General features: G+C 41.8%; 1 protein-coding gene across 7 annotated transcripts in view; it reads right to left on the minus strand.

The window, feature by feature from the left end:
• The window catches only part of LOC102695681 (spermatogenesis-associated protein 16), a 33,908-nt gene extending 20,076 nt beyond the window's left edge, over positions 1-13,832 (minus strand). The window contains exons 1-4 of one of the 7 annotated variants that reach the window (XM_015360894.2): positions 13,530-13,832; positions 12,138-12,636; positions 9,473-9,618; positions 4,660-4,749 (exon numbers count right to left, since the gene is read on the minus strand). In XM_015360894.2, the coding sequence (XP_015216380.2) occupies positions 4,660-4,749; positions 9,473-9,618; positions 12,138-12,539 (638 nt within the window). In that variant the 5' untranslated portion in view covers positions 12,540-12,636; positions 13,530-13,832. Of the gene's footprint in view, positions 1-4,659; positions 4,750-9,472; positions 9,619-12,137; positions 12,851-12,988; positions 13,104-13,529 lie in introns of those variants that run through there. The other 6 variants (XM_015360893.2, XM_015360895.2, XM_015360896.2 and 3 more) reach the window with 6 other exon arrangements.
• Positions 13,833-21,206: the final 7,374 nt, after the last annotated feature.

A 21,206-nucleotide genomic window follows, 5' to 3' on the forward strand; every position in this document is an offset into this window, starting at 1 on the left:
TTTCTCTGTGCCTTGGGTAAAAGGGTAATAATAGTCAATACTTCTGGTACATGAAAGCTCTTTCTATCGAGTGACAAGAGGGAAAGCAGATGTTGTTTGAAGCTCTCAGAAAATGGATAGAAATGTTGAAAACAATCCTGTGGCTGCCCCAGCTCTGGACAAATCTTTTCTTTTTTTGTGTGCCTTCAAAAATAAATCACTTTCATGTCAGCGGCGGCAGTCACTATGACAAAGTTAAATTCAATGTGCAGTGAGGGAGTTGAGTTAATTTTAAAGTTCTTGTTATTTCTCTGGCTCCGGCCACATGGGGGTGTAGAACAGTAAGATATATGTCAAAGGGATAAACCCACATGAGTGCTGAGCTGGAGAGCGATTTCTCAGTAGGGGACTTCATATCAAGATAATAACAGAACTGACAGCAGTAGCTCTTTGGCGACTGCGGACTGAAAAGTTTCATTAGAGGACGTGTGCACAGACATCATTTAGAATGTGACAGACAATTATGGACCCCAATAGTGAAAAAAACAACAGCTGGAGGTGTCCAGAGCTGCTTGCAGATGACACTCATTACAAACCCAGACAGCGGGCTCATAATCCAGTGCCTCTTCTCCTGGTGATGGGCTGCAGTACCAAAGCAGCACCTGTCAGGAGGAGAGTATATTCCCTCATTCAGATACTCCTCTGTGCACCATACCCTGACTCTGGCTGCTGCAGCAGGTTCATGTTTTCAGCATAAAACAGGACTGGTGCAAGACAACACCCACAGTTACTTGAGGAGTTCTGTTACTGTCGATGCCACTGGCCGTGCACCAGTCTGCTGTTGTACCCCCTTACACTGAGCAAGATCACGTGCCCATGGCCCAGAATAACACAGAACTCCCAAAAAGTCAACCACGCAGACTCGGATAGAATAACAGGGATCCAGACCAAAACATAACTAAAGTTTACATTCAGGAGCCCATGAAAAGTGGTAAAAACCTCAGGCTCTTGCATTGGCTCCAGTGTTCTGCCTGCATGCCTGTCATGTGGTAATATAGCAATAAAAATATTTGATTTTGAGAATATACATTTTATTTTGGAGTGCATCGCTTTTTCATTTTGTTTCCTCATGTCTTCTTATCCGCCATTCCAGTCTCCATCAAGGCTGTGTCACATAGCTAAGGAGGAATGGAGGCATCTCCTCATACAAGACTGCACCTTTCCTACTGTTTGCTATGTTTCACTGAGTGATAAAAATGGACTTATCTACTGGTAAGTGAAAATAAGTTCTACATATTATGTATGGGCTTTGGCACATAGCAAAAGGAAAGATCCAGCAAACATTTCAGGAGCTTCTAGGAGTTAAATGTCCACATTTTTCAGGAAATTAGCAGTATGAAGGGCAGAAAAACTGCATAGGAGCTTCTTAATTTAATGAAGAGATCTGAACTGGGAAAGCGCTCGAGACAGATGTTATAAGGGCATCTGTAATATGCTTTTCCTTTCTGTTGCAATGCAAATTTACCTTCACAACTGCCAAGTATTAACTGCTTGTCTTAAGATAAGATTACATATTTGAGGTGTTTCTGTGTTACATCACAGAGAAACATGTAGACTTGAGGTACATATTTATATCAAACAGCACCAAGACCAACATAAAGTACTTTCAACTGCAGTTCTCCAGTTCTCCTGAGCAGTGCTCCTGGAGCAGTTCAAGATGTTATATTGACAACCCTAGTTAAGGCAAATGGAATACAAATTTAATATTGGAAATTTACAAAACACAAGAGTATAAGGAAGGTTGTAAACAATCCAAGCTAAGTGGATCTGAAACTCCATCCTTCTGCTTCCTGAAGGAGCCAGGATTTTGGACCTTAACCACCTGGCAGGGAAGCAAGTTCCAAACACCCACAACTCCCTGTGTAAAGAAGTGTTTCATATTCTCCATCCTAAATGAATATGACTTTACAGCGATCAATGATCAATTTCATTTGGGATATAGCTGCCTAAGCCATTATTTTACCATAGTCTTTTGTAATTCCTTTGTATTTTTTGTTTGGCATTACACAGAAGTTTTACTTTCAAGTCAAGTAATTAATGTGGTTGGCCAAAATCTGCACAAGCACAAGATTGGAATCATATTTTGATGTGCTTTTCCATCATGATGGAAAAACTATTTTTAAAACTCCTGAAACACCTGAAGAATGCAGCTGTGCTGGTAACAAAGTGAACACCAAACCAATCATATGGAAAACATGTGGCTTTATTTTGTTTTTCTAAGCTTCAGAATAAAGTGTTATGATTGATGTTGAATTTTAACCAACATGAAGAAGTCATAGCAAATATCTACGGTTTACTGTGGATTCGTTTGTGGCACATTGTGCATTCATGAGGAATGTTGAGCTGCAGATTGAAACTAGATAATATAGATTTCAAGTGTTTTCAGAAGCAGGAATGACTAAACAGCTCACATTCAGTAGTTCCAACAGCTTTAAAGCTTTGTTAAGCCCAATGTTAAGCCCATCTTAAGCCCAATGTTTACACAGCATCCAAAAGGACAAATCAATGCTCCTTTAAAAATCGGCAATTATTAAAAATTAATTAATTTTTTTAAAACAATCTAGTTCACAGCAATAATTAAACCTGATGCTGTTTTCTAAATACACACTGGCCGAGTGTGTGTATACAGAGCTTGGGATTTTTTCCTTTGCAGCGTGGGTTTCATTTTGTGACAATCCTGTTGCCGTAGAAAACTACTCTGTAGGCATAACCAGAAAGTTTCACAAGAGTTCCGTCACATCTGATTGAAAATGTGCTGCTTTACCTTTGCTCATCCCCATTTAAGAGGTTTCATAACAGGCTTTTCCGCTTTAAAATTCTTTTTGGTTGGATGGAGAGCTGCCCAACCCATATCTTGTTCTGAACCCCAGCCAGGTCTGATGCTCAGACCAGTACCTTGTTCTGAACCCCAGCCAGGTCTGATGCTCAGACCAGTACCTTGTTCTGAACCCCAGCCAGGTCTGATGCTCAGACCAGTACCTTGTTCTGAACCCCAGCCAGGTCTGATGCTCAGACCAGTTCCTTTTTCTGAACCCCAGCCAGGTCTGATGCTCAGACCAGTACCTTGTTCTGAACCCCAGCCAGGTCTGATGCTCAGACCAGTACCTTGTTCTGAACCACAGCTAGGTCTGATACTCAGCAGAAGGTTTTTTAACGTCCGCAACTTGTAGTTGTAAAACCACTTACTAGTATCAGAGTCAAAATGAAGTCAAAATTATTTTAGGTTATTGATAATATTATTAAGTTTAGGAGAATGCGCACCACACATCAGTACTGCACCACTCCTGTGATCAGCCTGATGTCCCCAGCCAGGAGTGAACAGACAGAACTTGTACATAGTGAAGCAGACAGCCTATTTGTGTGGTTGTGAATATAAAAGATTAAGGTAGACCTGTCAGTGAATTTGCTCTTAAAAACTATTATACCAGGATTTTGTGCAGAATAAATCATTTTGTTTCATCATAAAGAATTCACAGCCTCAAAACACATTCTTTTAAGTTATTCTAATTGCTTAGACACAAATGTTGTCATGTTAACAGCATTTTTCTTTTAAGTTGGTTGAAAGTGTCTACACAATTTGTTATGTCCAGTAAGATGATGACAACACCTTTGTAGTCATGTTTACACATAATTAAAACACCCACAGGACAACTATTAATAAAAAATGACTTCTTCTTAGTCATGTACTAAAAATAATGCTACGTGTGATTGCTGCTTGCGTTCGGCTTTTCTTTTTCAAAGATCCACCTTAATACATACTAAGAATGTGGGAAAACAATGTTACCATAAAAATGGACTATTCTGGTAGCCTATTTAAATGTGTGTGAAACATCAAAAAATGATATTCTTAGTATCGGTGTGATCATGGCAATGCTGTGTCATCTCCCTCTGCCCTTAAGAACACAGGCAGATGTTTGCCTTTGTAGCCTCTGCCTGAGATTAGTATATCTCAAAGGATTTTCTAGCTGAGACCCAGGTTTCAGCATCCATTTACCAGTTTTGCCCTTTCAAATCTTATTCATTTTAAATCTCTTTTTCTCCCAGCCAGATTACTCAGTTTAGTGCTTAAATATCTTCGTGTAGTCGGATTGATTTTTTGAATGCAAAAGAAGCTGCCTATAAGGAAAACAGTGGTGCTGAATGACTCTTGAATATTTAAATTAAAATTCAATAATAAATGAAGGTGTCACATTAAAAGTACTCCTGGTTAGCATACATACAATATATAATCATATCATTAGAATACAAATGGGACATTAACAACGCTAAAGCCTGGAGTTTATCTGTAGGAAATGATTGCTTATAGTATCACATAACAGCAACATTAAATTCCAATCTAATTATGAACTTGATTGCTCTATTCCCCTCTTGTATGTGCCCTTCAACATTTGTACTGTGTTTCTGTGAGCATATTTTTCCTTAAATATGGAAAAGTGTTAACTTCCCAATGTCATTCTGACAGCTTGCAATACTGAGCTGCATTTTCCTAAATTGCTTGAGGCATGAACCACTAACAACTTTATTTATTAGCAAGGCACATGAGGTGCTCTGTCTTCATTTCTAAAAAACAAAATAAATCTTTAACAGAACATTCCCTGCACTGAAAAAACACCCTCTTACCTTCCAGCCTCAGAGAAGCGTCCCAGGAATCGAAACACCGCTGCCTGCTGAAGATGGTTGTGGAAATCCGTGGGATTTAACCATATGTTCCTTTGACAAAGAAGATGGAGAATAAACATTATCCCTGATTGTAAAGGTAGCAGATAAGGAGGCCCTGGCCAGCCTCAGTGTGCGATTTGTGAGGCAACAGTTCAGGCAGCCTTATGAGTATATGAGCAGTGTCTGGCAGGCTGATTGTCTCACATCTCCACCAACATGCCCTGCCAAAATACTAGACACAGGTCAGATCGGTATGAGTCACCCCTCCTGTCCAAGGTAGAGGGAATGGCCAGTACGCATATGGAATGTCCTATGAGTCCTGATGAATGTAAAGAAGTAGCAGACAAGGCCTTTCCCTCACTGTTGTGATGTGAGAAAGTAGCCTGGTTTAGAAGAATGTCCTGGAGCTCGTGACACTGGTGCAACAGCTCAGACAGCCTCAGGAGTATACAAGCAGTGGCTGCCAGGCGCAATATCATGGCTGTGTCTCATGTGGATGTCCAGTCATGTGTTGGCAAGGAGATGTATCAAGCTAGACCACTGCCTGATAGTTTGTGGTAAGTAGAACAACTCTTCAGTGTTTCTGAGTTTTGATATTTAAATTCAGGGAACATTCTACCCAGGAAAACATTTTATTGTGAAAAAGAGCCGATTTAATCAGCAAGTACAAATGAATAAAATGCTATTCAGCAGCTTGCCAAGTACTGTGCTGAAATCTGAAGCACCATCAATTTGTGTTCTCTAGTCCTTGTCCCAGAGTTCTATTAACATGCAGCGTTTCTGCACCCACTTCAATCTGTATCCACCCTCAAAGAAAAGACAACCAGCAAATTAATTGCATGTGCACAATGTCTTCAGCATGCTCATTATAATGCTGGTATGGTTAATTAAAAAGACTCAAACATTTGTTTGGTGCAGCAAATACATTCCAGACAGTTGGGAAAATTCAGCAATGTGGTAATAAGAGCTAATTCCCTCTTTCCTGCTTTTGGTCTATTTACAGGCACTTTGTCTTTCCCTGCACAGGTTTTCTAAGTCATTTATACAAGTGGGACTTCACCAGTGGTAAACATGAGCCCTGTAATGTACAAAAACATCCTGTTTTCTGTCATGCTCCTTCTGCCAGGGCAGTAAAGCACAGACCCGTTATCTTCAGAGTCCCCACTTGTAAAAGGCATGTCTGCACGGGCTCAGAGTGAGCACCTGTCCTGCCCACCTGCGCTTCTTCTCACAGGGAGAGCCTAGGGACTCACTGGGGAGTTGGCACCCACTGCCTAGCACTCCCTGGCAGAGCTGAGGGCTCACACCTGTCCAGAAAGGCCTGGAGGGTCACGGGCACTGGGCAATCCAAAAAGACCCTAGCTGGCTAGAGCCCTCCCTCTCCTGGGGTGCTCGGTCAGATGTACCCTGCTGCCTGGGGAGTCCCAGACCAAAACTGGAGCTGCCTGGGCTGCAGGACTCGCCTCGCTCCCACAACGTGCTGCTCTGTGGGTCGAGCCACTCAGGAGGACCAGCTGACACACTTGTCAGTATAGTGGCAGCCTGGGCGTGACCTGAGCATGACCCCAAGCTGCTGTCATACGAGGCAGGCAGCACCGTGACCTCGCCGATGTCCTGTTCGTGTGGCGAAGGACACTCTCCCAATCTGCTCTGACAACGCTTTGGCTTCCACATCGGAGGAGAACACAATTCATTTCCACTGTCAGCATATCAACGTGAAAATATTTCATCTTAAGAAAAATAAAATGGGCCTATGTAACATGTTTTCCTCAGCAGCATCCTTGAGAGTGGTGGCTGATGGCCCTCCTATTTCATCCTAATGGAAACAATTATCACAAAGGGAGTAGACTCTTTAAGTGATACAAATAATTACACCCATTAATCCACCAGCCTTATTTAATGGCCACCGTTTAGTTGACTACACTGCTTTTAAGTACAGTTTTTATTTTTAATGTTCCTGGGGTTTTCCAAGGACTTGATGGGGTTTCAGGAATTATTTTTATAGTATATCTCATGAACAAGGTTTTCTAACTAATTCTGTACATTGTAAAGTCCGCACCTCTACATGATAAATAATGATCTCCGTTTTATCAGAACCAAAGCCCTCTTTTAAGTTTTAAGAGCAAAATCAATCCACTCCTATATGTTATTAAAAATTTAAATACATGCAAAAGACTATCACCCTCCTTTTCCTTCTCTCCATCAAGGTAATAAATATTTATTAAAGTCTGATGGTGCAGTTTAGAGAGAATGCAGTGTTTATTTCCTTTCTTTTCTCCCTTAGGTTTTGAGAAGAAAACTAATCTATATCAGTCATTTCAAAATAAATAGAAAACTAACTACAGTAATTTTAAGTAAAAATGTATTTATCTCTTTTGAAAGCTTTTATTGTCTCTAAAAAAGCCCCAAGGCTCTGAATAACAATTTTAAAAAGAGAAACAACACTCCCCAATTTCTGAGAGTCTGGGGATTTACTAGCAATCTTGTAGATTAGCCCAGTACTGGACTGCTGAAGTCTTCAGGACTAAATGAAGACACTCCACACATCCATTCAGCAATCACATTTAAACAAGCAAGAGAGATGTCCAGCAAACGTGAAGGTTCAGAATGAAGTGTTTCAGATACACATGAATTTTAATCACTCGACCCCAACACTTACCTGATATATTTTTTTAAAACATTGCAGACAGTTGAAAGAAAAAAAAAAAGAATTTCAACCCTGGCAGTCAGAACAACAGTCTTTAAATGTTAGTTTGCAGATGAGAATTTCAGAGGTTTATCTTGTGACAAGACAGCGACAGTCTGAAAACAATGTTAGATTCTCTAACCTACAGAAGCAGTGCAAAAACACAAAACAAACACTGTCAACATGCACAGTTCAAAGAGCAGGGATGTGTGGTATTTTTATCCAGGCTGTTTTGTGGGGAACTATACACTGTATAGGTAAATGGCAAATACTGAGTAAATAATCTCTTTACCTGCAGCCCAGCCCAGAACAGGCGTTAACTTTTTTTCGCCTTGTGTCATCCTCTACATGCTGGTATGTCAGGCTCTGCCACAGTAGTGACAAACCCTTTGAGTGAGACTCTAAAATGTATGTCACAGGTGCTTTCAGAGCCTGAAACATCTTTAAGAAACACTTTTCTTATTTACAATGCATTGTGACCTCTAATTGCACTTAATTTATTCCATTGTACTTCCCTGCAACATATTTCTTTTGTATACTCAACACTAAGATACTCAGGAGAAAAACATCTGCTAAGGTAACAGTGATTAAAAAGACAAGGCAGTAATAATAATCTTGATCATTCCATTTCTCATCTGCTTCAAGTTACTGTGTGAGAAATGAGCACTCCTGCAGTGGACACTAATTCTAGTGGTTTTTAAAGGAGATGCTCATAAACCTGGGATTAATTGATATGGTTAACAAAACATTAAATTTTATTCCATTAGTAAGACAAGTTTAAGAAAGACTTAAACAGGTCATGAGGGGACTGAAGTCTGAATGTTCAGAAAATACATGAATTTCTGCATTCCTACAACCCCAATATATAATCTTATACCACAAATACTCAGTCCCATAGTACAGGGGCAGTAATGGATCTGCATCTGCCACTCCGAGGCTCTTTCTTCTTCCCACTTTAATTAAGAATTCTTCTCACAGCCATTTTCTTTTGACATTAAGTGTTAAAGTATTGATGCGCGCCGGTAATTAAGGACTGTGAAGGACAGTCAGTAAATATAACAGCCCCAAGGAATAAACTGGCTTCATTTCCTCAGCATCCTTATGTAAACCAGCATCTTCTGAAAAGCTCCTGCAGTGCCCTGTCCCTTCTGGGGATGGGCAGGGGGAGAGCACGTCGAGCCCTGAGGCTCTGTGCCATATTGCACCCTCCTGCAAAGCCCTGTTTCATCCCGACGGCCTCCGAGACCAGCAGGAGTCCCAGTCTTCTCGGCTTGATGGCCGATTGTCTTTCCCATTGTATGTGAAATTCTTTCAGATCCGTAGTGCAAGATGCTCGACTTTGATTACAAAGATCTTGTTTAAAAAGGTAATATTGGTAATTACTTGATATATGCAAATTTGCTCTTTCTGCTTTTATTTCCAGCCTTCCATTCCCCCCCCAACTGCTTTATCCAAAACATGGACGGGGGAGCCAGAGTCTATTCCCACAAGCAGCTTTTATTTCTAGAAATAAGTGCTAAATACTAAAAGTTGTTTTTCTGAAGCCAGCTTTGACATCATTGTCATAATACAATTTTAACCAACAAACTCAAATCTAAGAATTGCTTTCACATGGTGACAGGGAAATTACTCATTTATTTTTTCCGTTGTGTGTATGTGAAACCACTTAACATGTATTATACATTAATGTGATAGCTTTCAGCTAGTTCCTCTACCTGTTAATTATTTCCACTGTACCTCAGGTCAACAGGTCCTGCTGAATGACTAACAGTTGCTAGTTAATGTCAAACAAGGCACATTTTGCAATTCAATCTAAAGCCATTCCTATTCTAAAAACCCTTTTACATTTCAGCCAATTAACATTGTACAAAGTAGTCAATTCTACCAAGAAAGTACATAAAAAAGAAAGAACAAAATCAACTCAATATGCTATTCACTCTGTAATAATGGTTCATTTAGCTTTTGGCTCACTTGGCAAAGGAAGAAGCTATGCCTAATTATCTAGCACTTGTTCTTCCAGTGTCAGATATCATTGCTTAAGCAAAGCTCTCCTGCTCTAAAAATAATTCAGAGACTTGCTGTCCTTACCTGTGGGAGTGATTAAGTGCTAAGTCAGGTCTTTTCATTCTGAGGTAACAGGCAACTAGCTTGGATTCAATGAAGCTGACAACCTTGCAAATGTCTTCATAACCAGCATCAAAGGGGCTTCCCAGCGCAGCTCCTCTCGTGCACAGCTATAGAGGGCAGCAACACAATAGCGCCTTTGTCAGACCCATCGCAACATTTACTTTCCAACTCACCTGGTGTACATTTCTGAGAAAAAAAACAAATCTAGCAGTTTGAAGTACTCAAAAATAAGAAGGAGTTGTAAATTCTATTTCTACGATGCATCTTTCTGTTGAGCTTAGCTTGAAAGAAAGCTCAGTAGAAGGCTGGTGTTTGTAAGTAACATTAATTAAAATGTATATAATTGAATTCTGGATTATCATTTTTCTAACTGATGATCTATTAGGAAGTGCCGACTATGAAATGCAACATTAAATAATATCCATAAGTTTAGCACTAATATTCATTCTCATTTGGACTAATTATGTAGCCATCTCTATTGATCCTTGCAGTGTTATCCCATTATTACCACACAAACTCCCCTAACTAGACAGCGATGAATGGAGTGCTGTCTGGCCAGCACCAGCGTGTTCAATACCAGGCTGAAGAGATGAGCACGCGCCTGCTGGCTTGCTCTCAGATTTCCAACGCATGAGACAGCTTCTGTTCCATTCAGCCACCGAATAAAAGTAATCCGGATCATGTATTTCTCTTAGCTCTCTAAAAAGGTCTTATTCCAATCTACAAAAGTATGAAATACCCGTCACATCGATGGAGTTTTACTGCCTGGAGTGAATTTTGAACCTTTTCTAAATCTGCATTTACCTGCTTCCTCAGAAACATCCTTACTCTTAGATGGGAAATAATGTGGGTGTACAGTGAACGGCACTCCTACTCCGGTGCTCACACCTGGACAGTGCAAACCACAGCACAGACAGACATGTGTCTCTCAACGGCGATGCTACTCTAACTGCACAGATAGGCCACCAGACATATTGCATGTCTAAAATGTACTTCAAAATATAAAACATGGGAAAAGTAATATGTAGTGTTAACATGAAAGTGAAAAAATTAAACAAAGTGCCTTGTAAAATTATTTAGATTTCCATGTTGTCCTGTTATGTAAAATTACTATGAAAGAACTAAAACATAACTTACTGACTGGTGCGCTATGTTGGACTTATGTCATATGTAAAACTTTGACTTTAGGCCAAAATGTTCCAGTTTTGTGTTGTCTGACCACAATCTTTTATGGAAATGTTGGCAGCATCACTTTCATGCTTTGTTGCAAACTGAAAGTGAGAACAGAGATGGAAACGCAGGCCAGCCTTGGGGAGAGACTGGGATATTATTGACTCATGCACTTCTCTCCTCAGCTCCTTAGCTCTTTCAAAGGAACTACTGGCCTCATATCGGTGTCCCTGACCAGTTCCCTCTCAGTCAGAAACGGCTGGCTGGTAAGACACACCCTCCACTTCTTAATGATCATTTTCACTGTGCTCAAAAGGGAAATTCAGTGTTCTTGAATTTTTTTAAACCTTCTGATCTATTATTTTCTAGAATTTGTCTCAGTAGTTTTGAAAGCTCCTTGGTCTTGAATTCTTGCTTGAAATTCAGTGCCTGACCTATTGTAGGAAGTGACAAGTGACGTAGAGTGACTGGTGTTTAACAATTAACTGCTATTTTAAAAAGTGCCATAACAGCATGCTTTAAAGCAAGAAAAGGTAAAAACTGTGTGAGCATCCAAATACATTTGCAAAGCCCTGTACTGTATCAGCCTAAATCGCAAGTCAGCGCCAGATTATCCTGTACATCTACATGAACAAGAACAAGAGTTCTGGCACCACCCTGCAACAGACAGTCAGAATCAGCCACATGAGCACACAGTATTAATTGAATTACAGGATTATAAACTTTCCCTTGCAAGAAAGCTACTGTATACCCATCAACACATCAACAGCACTTGCATAGTTCAGTGGGAACAGGGTTTTCAAAGAGCTTCCACACTTTATAAAATATGTACAGTTTGTTTTTCTGAGTGGTGAAGGATCCAGCTATGTATTTTATTCCACATCTCGAGTACGAAGGAATATGTATTATACATCAATGTGCCGATTACCAATATAATATAACGTACTGCATTGCAAGGTAATGCCTAGGAGAGACTTGATAACCAGGGAGCAGGTATCTCACTCAAAACAAGGCTCTCCAAGAGGGAGAAGTAATGCAGTATATACTGCAACACATCCATCTGTTGTCGAACCACTGTATCCGATACAGGGCCACGGGTGAGCCGGATCCTGTCCCAGCAAGCAAGCGGAGAAGGCAGGACACAGCCTGGCTGGGACGCCAGTCCATCGCAGGGCAGATGCACACACTCGCACCAGGGCCGGGTTTCCCAGAATCCAATTGAACTAGCACTACAGGTACAGTATGTCTTCGGACTGTGGGAGAAATGGGTGAATGCACAGGGATCATAAAAGTAAATGTAACATTGCGCTTCTTTTGGAGGTTGCTAGGGGGTTTAAGTTGCTAAGGAAAAGGCACGCTCTACCGTAGCTCTAAGCCCAACTGTGAATGACTTAAAGTGTTCCACGACCGGAAAGCAAATAACAGCACGACAGAATATTGCGATGCAAACGCCTACCTCCAGCGCGGCCGTGAGGCGGCGAGCCGCGGCGCTGTACTGCCTCTGGCGGTAGTGCGCCTCGGCGTCGCTCAGGGCCACGACCAGCCACCTGTCCAGGGGAGGCAGGGCGCCCGGGCCGTGTCCGAGCGCAGGGGCCTGACAGACCCCCTGCCAGCCCGGGGAGGCTGGGGGCCTCCGGGACTTCGCGGCGATGGCCGGCCCTTCGCAGTAGACGAGCCTCGTCTCCACCTCCACCAGGATTTTCAGAGGGATCCGAGGAAGAGAAGGAGGGGCGGGATCATGTCCCAGCCTCCTGCTGGCCTTGCTGCCCCTTGGCGGCATCTCCGGGCTCTTCCTCCTGCCCGTGACCCTCACCTCTCCGGATCGCCTCCTCCTCCTGCAGCTGTCAAATCGTTTCATCCGTTTTGCAGCTGCAGCCCAATGGGCTGAAGGATCTCTGGACCCTGGTCTCTCTCCCGACTGGGCTCCCAGCACTGGACTCCGATCACGTCCTGGTCTAGCAGAAGTATCCAATATATTGTGTGTCAGAAATGTAATATTAAAAGACCACAACCTGCACCATTCCCACGATAGCATGTATTCAAATGACAAAAACGTCACAGAGAAGATGAACACATGAACACAGCTAAAAGTGATCACTGCTATGCCTTTTCTTAATATTTAAATACGTTTAACAGTAACACTAACGTACACAAACAATTAATACTTCAACTAATAAGTCACAACTACGGCACAGCCCCGAAGACGTCACTTAACGCTGGTGTATCCCCTTCAGAGTTTTTCTAAAGCGATAAATTCACGGGTCTGTTAAAAGGGAGGGCTCGAAAACATCACTTAATAGCGCATACCTGACGGATGTAATCATGTCGTCGAGGATGCAACAACTATGCTCTACCTCCCCGAAATACTATGTATTTTTTCCGTAGTTTCTGAGCCTCAATTCGAAAACTAACATTCCACCAGCCGCCCCAGTAACAGTAAGAGTGCTTTAAAAATAAACCGAGAAACACGCTGGCCTGTCACTCCCAGGGTGACTGGTGTGACGGACACAGTGAAGATTTACTGCACATTCACCCATCGGCTTATCCCCAGGGCGCTTGTCCCGGAGACTGTCCCGGTCGTGTCCAGTTCAGAATCCCCTGGAAGTCCGTATCCCCCTCCGAAAGGCGCTCGCCCATTTATCTCAGGGACGCATGATTTTTTCCTATCGTCCACAAGTCACCTGATGTACAGTACAGGTAACACATAAGGACAAGAGATGCACAGAGCCATCATGTGCTTTCTTTCGGGTTCCCCTGTCAGGTGCTTTACATACAATACAAACAAGAGTACATATAACGTATCGATAACATCGTCAGGCGTTAAATACCGCGCTTTACGTGTTCTTACATTTAGAAATCGTCTGTAGATACCCCTTGACTCCGTCAGGTGTAATAAATATAACTCGAGCTTTCAATCATGCAATGGCGGTAGAATGTTTTAGATGACTCTAATCCCATCCCTAACAAAGCAAATAAACCCAGAAACCGACCGATTTCACTAGGAATGACGATACCCAAAATGAAAGCGTCATGGAGCGAAATTGTGGCTTAACCCGCTTGGCTGAGGACTGACCTCCCGGCCAGAGGACAAGGAGACCAGCCCCCCCATACAGGGTGACCAAGGGGCAGCTACAGAGGTGGAGATGAGATGCAAGAGAGAGATATAGGGATCTCGTAGGTATTTATAACATTTGGGAGAGGAATGGATTGTCAGGAGCGATTGCTAATTACTGACAGCTGAGTCTGATTGAACTTGGTTGTTGTCATCCCTCCCGAATGTTTGTCATCTCCATATAAACAACAAACGACGGCTCCTTTTTAACCCGTGTCGTAATAAGCAAAGGTACAAACATGCACGCAGGAGCTGTCTACTGTATATCCTTAGTTATCCCGGATAGTTTTGTGCAGGAAGGGGAATACAGATTTCCAGGGGGTATGATTTGGATAAGAGCACCAGGTGTGACCTGTGTGCTGGGTCGCCTCGGTCCCAGCACAGTGTGCTGTGGAGTACGCCCCGGTTCTCGCGGAAGTTTACTGTGAAATACTGCGGTACAACAGAGGACTGTGCGGTGGAAGCACTGTTGTGAAACCATGGCGCTAGGAAGAACGAGCATCGGGGCAGGCCCTAAACTTCATCATCGTTTACTTTCATAAATTTTACATTTCCTGACATGTTGCTTTTTCTCGTATTGTTGTATACCTACAAACAATCACCTGTCGGTGAGAACAGACCGCAGTGACGTACTGTAAAACCGTATTCGAGTAATGAAAAATAAGAAACCTGGCCCAATGGCGCGCAACTAAATCACAAAAACCTCTCCATTGTCAGCGTGATAAGCAGTAGTGTCCCAGTGCAAATTAAATACGTCTGTGCTGAGGCAGAATTTCAGGAAACATGGAAACCGCTCCAGTGTTTAACCACGACCCCAGTGCTTGTGGACAGAAATCCCCAGGGCTCCGGATTCCAGGTCTTCTGTCGGCTTCATTGCTCCACCATTCTCAGCGAGAGTAACGCCGAGGGGCGCAGCGATGTTTCCTATAGTCTTGCACTTGGGCGCTTGCGTTTGCGTAATAAGTTGTGTAGCAGTCCCACACGGTAGCGTCTGAGAGACAATGACCCTCATGTGCAGAGGCGCTCACCGCACACCCCTTGATAAAGCAGTTTCCCCTAGCGCTAATGCGTGCTGAAGAAATGCGCTAGTCCTTATCAAATAAATAGCACAAACAATCTAAGTAAATTAGGCGCGCCAGGGGATATATTGTTACATATTGCAGCGAATATTCCGCTGTGCGGACAGCCGTTTGCTATTTCTATTAAATCACAGAATGTTCTCTGACACCGTAACTCTGCAACAGCTTGACAGCAGATGTAAAATACTCTCTCTGAGGAAAGATGAAGTACCGTTTGTCTCCAGCTCAGGTATTTAACATTCTAACCGCTCAAGATAAATGAATTTACTGTATAGCCTGCTACGGGTCGGATCCACACTTCTTCAGTCTGCCTCAAAGCACACTGCGCGAATTTTGGCGAGTCTCACCAGCTCCCTTCAGATTAATGAATCGCTGCGTGACACTCATACCCTCCTCTGACAGTATCTGTCGCCGCTGTTGTTTTCGTTCATCATGTCAGAGCACCGATGAAGGAGTGCTCCCTAACGCGGGCATACATAATCATATGCCCAGTATGAGGGCTGTGCTTTTTTGTTTTTCTCCAGTTGCGGCTAACATTGTCTTCTAGAATTCCGCGTCTCTTGAGGGCTAAAATGTCAGCAATTCCAGTTTTGCAAGGCGCGTGAGGAAAGAATGCATTTTGTCACCGCTATGAAACAAAATAAATAAATAAAATAAATTCGACTATCCCTCTGTTCCGTCTGGTTTTGTCACAGCCGCTTATATTACCTGACCAATAAATGTAGATATAATTCCTCAGGGTGCTAAACGGATTGGGTACGATTCCTCCTGGTTCGGAAGGAATGATTACAGATACCGATTAGTGAGATCTATTGATCACTGATTAAACTACACATTACATTATGGATAATTTTCTGTCTCCTATCATGATAATATTATATACAGTATAAATCATCATTATAGCCCTGCGCTCATTAAGTCACAGTGTAGCAGTGCTGATACTTTGCTTGTTTGAAACATTTACCTGAGTTAAAGGGACTTTGAAAGGTAATCAGCTAAACAGGTGGAATTTAATGAATTTGTAACTCTCCATATCTGGTCAAGGATTTTTTAAACGGCTGATATCTCTGCTCACTCTCAGGCTGAGTCTGTGTAGCTGCCTGAAGAAGTGTTGAACTAACCGTGAGAGCTCAAGACTGATCTCAGCGTCGCTACAGCAGGTGACTGGGGAACTGCAGTGTAGGATTCTGTTTCTGTGTGATGCATAGAAATGTCTCCTTTACCTTTGGTCTGTCACTCATTTCCATTTTGAGCCTTCCACACAACACTCTGCTCACACTAAAATGAAATTGCAAGGACCACAGTGCCTAGGCATGAAACATCTAATCAAGTCTGTTCTGTATGTTGTAAATATGGCACCCTTTTGTCAATTTGAAAAATTCTAAACACTGCACACATTTAAAAACACATACTGTATTCCCCATGATCTCGTCAAAACATTGCTGTGTGAGATTAGGAGTGCTGATTTATGCAGTTTTACGTGGCCTACATTATACATTTTTACTGTTTTTGCTAATAAAATGCACGGGATACCTCATCCATATTCATTCAGGTAACTGCGAGCCTTGAGACTGATTTAACAGAGAGGCTAGGGGAAGAAAGTGTGAGATAAGAGAGAACTTCAGCAGCTGGCAATTAACAGTTACCATTGTTTCTGAAATTATACATTTGTTTTATTCATTTCTTTATAATAAATGCAAGAAAAACATAAAACAGCTTGAATATTATAGATCAGTGTCTTGATTTTAGCTCTTTGAGTGGATATGTATTTTGACATTTTTAGAAGCAGTTGTTCTCAGAGCTATGTGTCATTATTATGTTCAAGACAAAAGCATAAAAAAGAAATCTATCCATTCTATGAGTGACCTTTAACAATGTCAGAAGCCCATTTGGGTTGAGTCAGTTTTTCAATGTCACCTTTCAGGTTTAGTCATAAAAGGACCAAATCACTGGATCGTGTAAATACATTTAGTTCACCCTGCAGTGAGAGTTTGCAGAAATTGCTACAAATTTAAAAATAATTCCTGAACAGAAACAGATTTCATCACCTGTTTGCTACAGTCAAGCTTAAACAGACACATTTACACATTCTTCCTCATCAAGACCTTGAGCATGATGACATCATGACCAAAAACCATGAACAAACATAAAGAAGAGGAATAATTCCAACCATTTTAAAAGAGCATGTCTATTGCTCATGTCCACTGTAGGAAAAATGGAAACATCTTAAATACATGCTCATAGCTGGTAGATCACAAGAGCTGAAGCACTGTCGGTGAAGTTGGGAGAAATGAATCACAGAGATCAGTGAGACATGAGGTAACGAGAGGCTGAGGAGAGCTGTGTGTGCAAGTGTAGATACTGGCTACAAAACTGTAAAGTCTTGTACAGCACACTGATAGTACTAATTAAAAGAACACGTGCTATTTATAGAGCACTTTCTATCACAAAGGATCCCCAAATCCTTTGCAGCTAAAAGGAGGTGTGCTTCATCCCTGAAGCTGAAATGCAGCTTCTTCTGCGAATGCAGAGCTGCCCATGCTGCACCACCTTCTACTGTACATCTACAGCTACACAGCTGACTGTTGGCTGAAGAGAGCTGCCACCTTAACAGTCAAAGCAGAAGGGTGTTAGGGTTGAGCATCCTCTCCCCTAGGGGGCGCTCCACATTCCCAAGTCCTGGTTTTATTGCTGTATTATTTCCAGGTGTTAAGGATCAGTGTTGATCTATAAGCCTAGAGTGTCTGATGCCCAGGGCTCGCGTTACCCTTGTTGTCTGGGGTATTGCTTGAGCAACTATAGACCTACATTTAACATTACCCCAAGAACATAACTTTAAAGATCATGATCACGACGATATAAGTGTTTGGAAAAACATGCATATTCATAAACATTATACGTGACACCAATGTTATCTTTGAAGTTCAATTTACTTATGCATGTGTACCTTGCTTCTGAAATGTGTCATCCACGTTGGTGCAATAGTTTTGCAGATTTTAGCAGAACATAGACTGAAATTTTCACCCTGAAGCTAACAGGCTGTGTTTGCATAAATATGGAATCACAAGCAACTCATTTAACACTGTCAAACAGAATGATCCCTTTCCTGACCTAGATCCTTAAAATAAACATAATCATGGTTGGATTCTAATTCTGATTTCTAATTTTTTTTTTTGCCCTAGTAAAGTATAACCAGCTACACAACCCCTAATTCTGAATCTAAATCTATCACAATTCTAAACCCATTCCAAAAAATAACTGAGTAAATAAACTAAGGGATTTCTCGGCCTCCTTGTGAACAGAAGTTAATAAACTGCTATGTTTTTCTTACCTCTGTTCCTCAAAGCAGTATTTTGTTTTTAAAATTGCAATAAATATGAAGTAACAGTCATTAAACACATCCAAACAACTGTTTGACTCTAAAGAGCTTTCATTTGCACACTGAATCGAAAGCATGTGCTTTAAAATCCTGTCAGTTTTTCAGAAAAAGTTCAAGCACATTTGTGGGCTTCATTCTGTGCATGAGCAATCGGGGAGCCTCTGAGGAAAGTGTGGAGCTTCAGCCATTGATCCTCCTGTAAAGGCTCCTTTGAAGCTCCTCCTTTAAAGCTGTATTTGACAGAATTCCACTGTGTATTTTAATAAAAAAATGCAAGAATTTGCAGGAGCCTTAGCCTTCTCTACAAAGTTAAATTTGCAAAACCTTAGGGAATCTCTCTGGTGATATAGAACGACCTAGTGTTAAAAGTGTTTTTTGTAACTAATCTCTTAATTGCTTTTTTACTTATGTCAACAAGTAGTGTGCGTTCTCTTATTGCTCTGAATATACCAATATAAAGCATAAGCTTTATCATGCTGAGCTTATAGTACCTGGTGACACTTTTCATTAGCTGTCTTAAACACATTGTCAGATGACCTCTGAACAAGCAGGGGTATAAACTGTTCACTGCCCCTATAGAAGAACTTTAATACATAAACTTTTGCCTTTATTCTTTAAAACAGAGTCAAGTATAACTTATGTCCATGTATTGAGCACAGGTAAGTGCTCACTATATTATGCTATAAATAACCTTTGATATACAAATTTCAGGTATTTTTGTAATTATTAAGACATGAAGGCAACTAGTCCACATCAGAAATTAAAGTTTTTTACTCACAGGGTCTCACAGCTTCAGTAGGCTTCTTCTAATTGTGTTTGCATGAGATGGGGAGACTAAATAAGTCAGTTTTACTTTTGGCATAAACATTTGAGTAGTCCACTTTTTATTGCTACTGATCTATCCAAAAGCCTAGATACAAAAGTACCTGAAAATCAACAGAATATCAGCTGGCTCTCCTGTCTGCAGACATCAGCATCTTCTCTGCTGAGATCTGTGAGAGTGAGAATAAAACGATCACTGTAAATGTTCGGGCAGCTGTGTGGAGTACTGGTTAGGACCTGTGGGATTCTCTGATGGCTGCTGATCGCTCCTGTCCTGATGTATTAGGGGGTAGTCTCCAGGTTGTCATCGTAGATGAGGATTAGTTTGTGATTGACCTATCTAGTTAAACAACAAAATGTTGCTGATCGATGTTTTTTCATAAATCATCTAACTACCCAGACGTTGAGTGGTGATGTATTGATTACCTTCCTGGTCTCTGCTTTCTGCTGTTGTCCTCTCCTGAGCTGAAACAAAAATGATCATAAATGGATTCCTGTTTGCAAAATCTTGTGAATGGTTGTTTTAATGTCACCTTTTAAAAGCCGAAATCATCTTAGCTCATCTTTATTCATAGTTATCTGTTGAACGAATGCTGGTATTCTGAAAGTTTTTGCCTGACATTTGAACTTCTCAAAACCCCTTGACATCTGCAGATCCCTTCTCTTTCTTTGCCACACATCCCTGTTTCTATAGCCGAGCGCTGAACGGGATGAAATGCTGAAATGAAGCACGTTTTGCAAGTGGGGAGAAGCTGGTAGACTGGTGGTGTCAGAATCTGGAATAAAAAATGAGGGACGAACATAAAAAACCCAGAACATGGCCCTCCTACATTGTAAGAGCTCTGTCGGACAGAGGAACCCATTTTTCATCACCTCTGTGGATTTGCGCTCTAGAGGGTCTGAAAATGTGGAAACATCTCTCAGTGTAATAGATGGCACCCCTGTGAGAAATATGGGTATTCACAGTCCCAGCACTCTGTGGCTTTTATTAGAGACCCCATAAAACTACAGTGACTGTCATGTTAAATTCATGAGGAACAATACCCCATAAGGAACTGCATTTCGGAGTGCCTGTTGGCAGGTCAGACATAAGAAGCTTTGGGTCAGCCACGTGGCTGAGGGTCTCAGCAGGAGGAGGACAGGAGCCCCTGCAGAGCCAGCAGTGAACCAAGGGGCAGCAGCACAGGGGCAGAGGGGCAGAGGGGCTGGGGGGCTGGAGGAGGGGCGCAGAAAGACAACGGCAAGGAAGGCTGAGGGGCTCCCGGTGGTTCCCAGTGTCACAGGAAGTGACATCATAGAGGAGTACAGGTCACAGGAGCAGGGGTGAAGGAGAACTGGGTTGCCAACAACCTAACGTTTGTTAAAAACCCCATCGGTGGCATTTGTGCTATGACCTTCAACTCTTGTTGTTGGCGTTAAAACGAGGCCCCTTTCATCCGCCCGTTTGTTTGTCAGTGCCAGTGCTGCCCGTCCATTTGTGAAATACCAATCCGTCTCAATGAAGCCTAATGAACTTCTGTTCCCCCAGAAACATGGTGTTATTAGCAAAACAAGTCTTGTAACCACGATAATCATTAGGAGCAATAAATAAATGCATTGTTTAAACTACAGTATGGCATGAATGATTGACAGGCCTAGACTGTGCTGTGCTTGGAATGTTCAATTCCCGAATGTGTGCTTTTCATTGCTGGGATTCTGCTTCATGACTTCATGACTTCCTGCTTACAATGTAGACACCATGTTTTGGCTAAAGGAGAAGTGATTCTTCAAGTGTATAAAGTCCCAAAACAGCTGTGTTTTGCTTTGTTTTTTCTGAAGGTGCAGAGGTGTTTCGCACAACGCACATGTCAGGAACTAATAAGATAGTCATGTATGAACTTGTTTGTTCTTTACCGAAAGCCTTCAATGTACTGACAGATGAATAATGTCCGTCTTAAATTATAATGTGCGTTGCATGACTTGGTCGATTTCAGCACAACAGACATCAGAGATCTTTAAATGTACCACAGGACATTCTGACTTGTAAGTGCTTGATTTCCTGAATTTTTAAAGGTTTGGTTTAAAACCTCATATCCTCCCATTATTAATCTAGCTTTCCCTTTCATGAGTTCAAGACAAGTTTCTCTGCTAAAA

Source organism: Lepisosteus oculatus, chromosome 13 (genome assembly GCF_040954835.1).
Source record: "Lepisosteus oculatus isolate fLepOcu1 chromosome 13, fLepOcu1.hap2, whole genome shotgun sequence".
Taxonomy (NCBI): domain Eukaryota; kingdom Metazoa; phylum Chordata; class Actinopteri; order Semionotiformes; family Lepisosteidae; genus Lepisosteus; species Lepisosteus oculatus.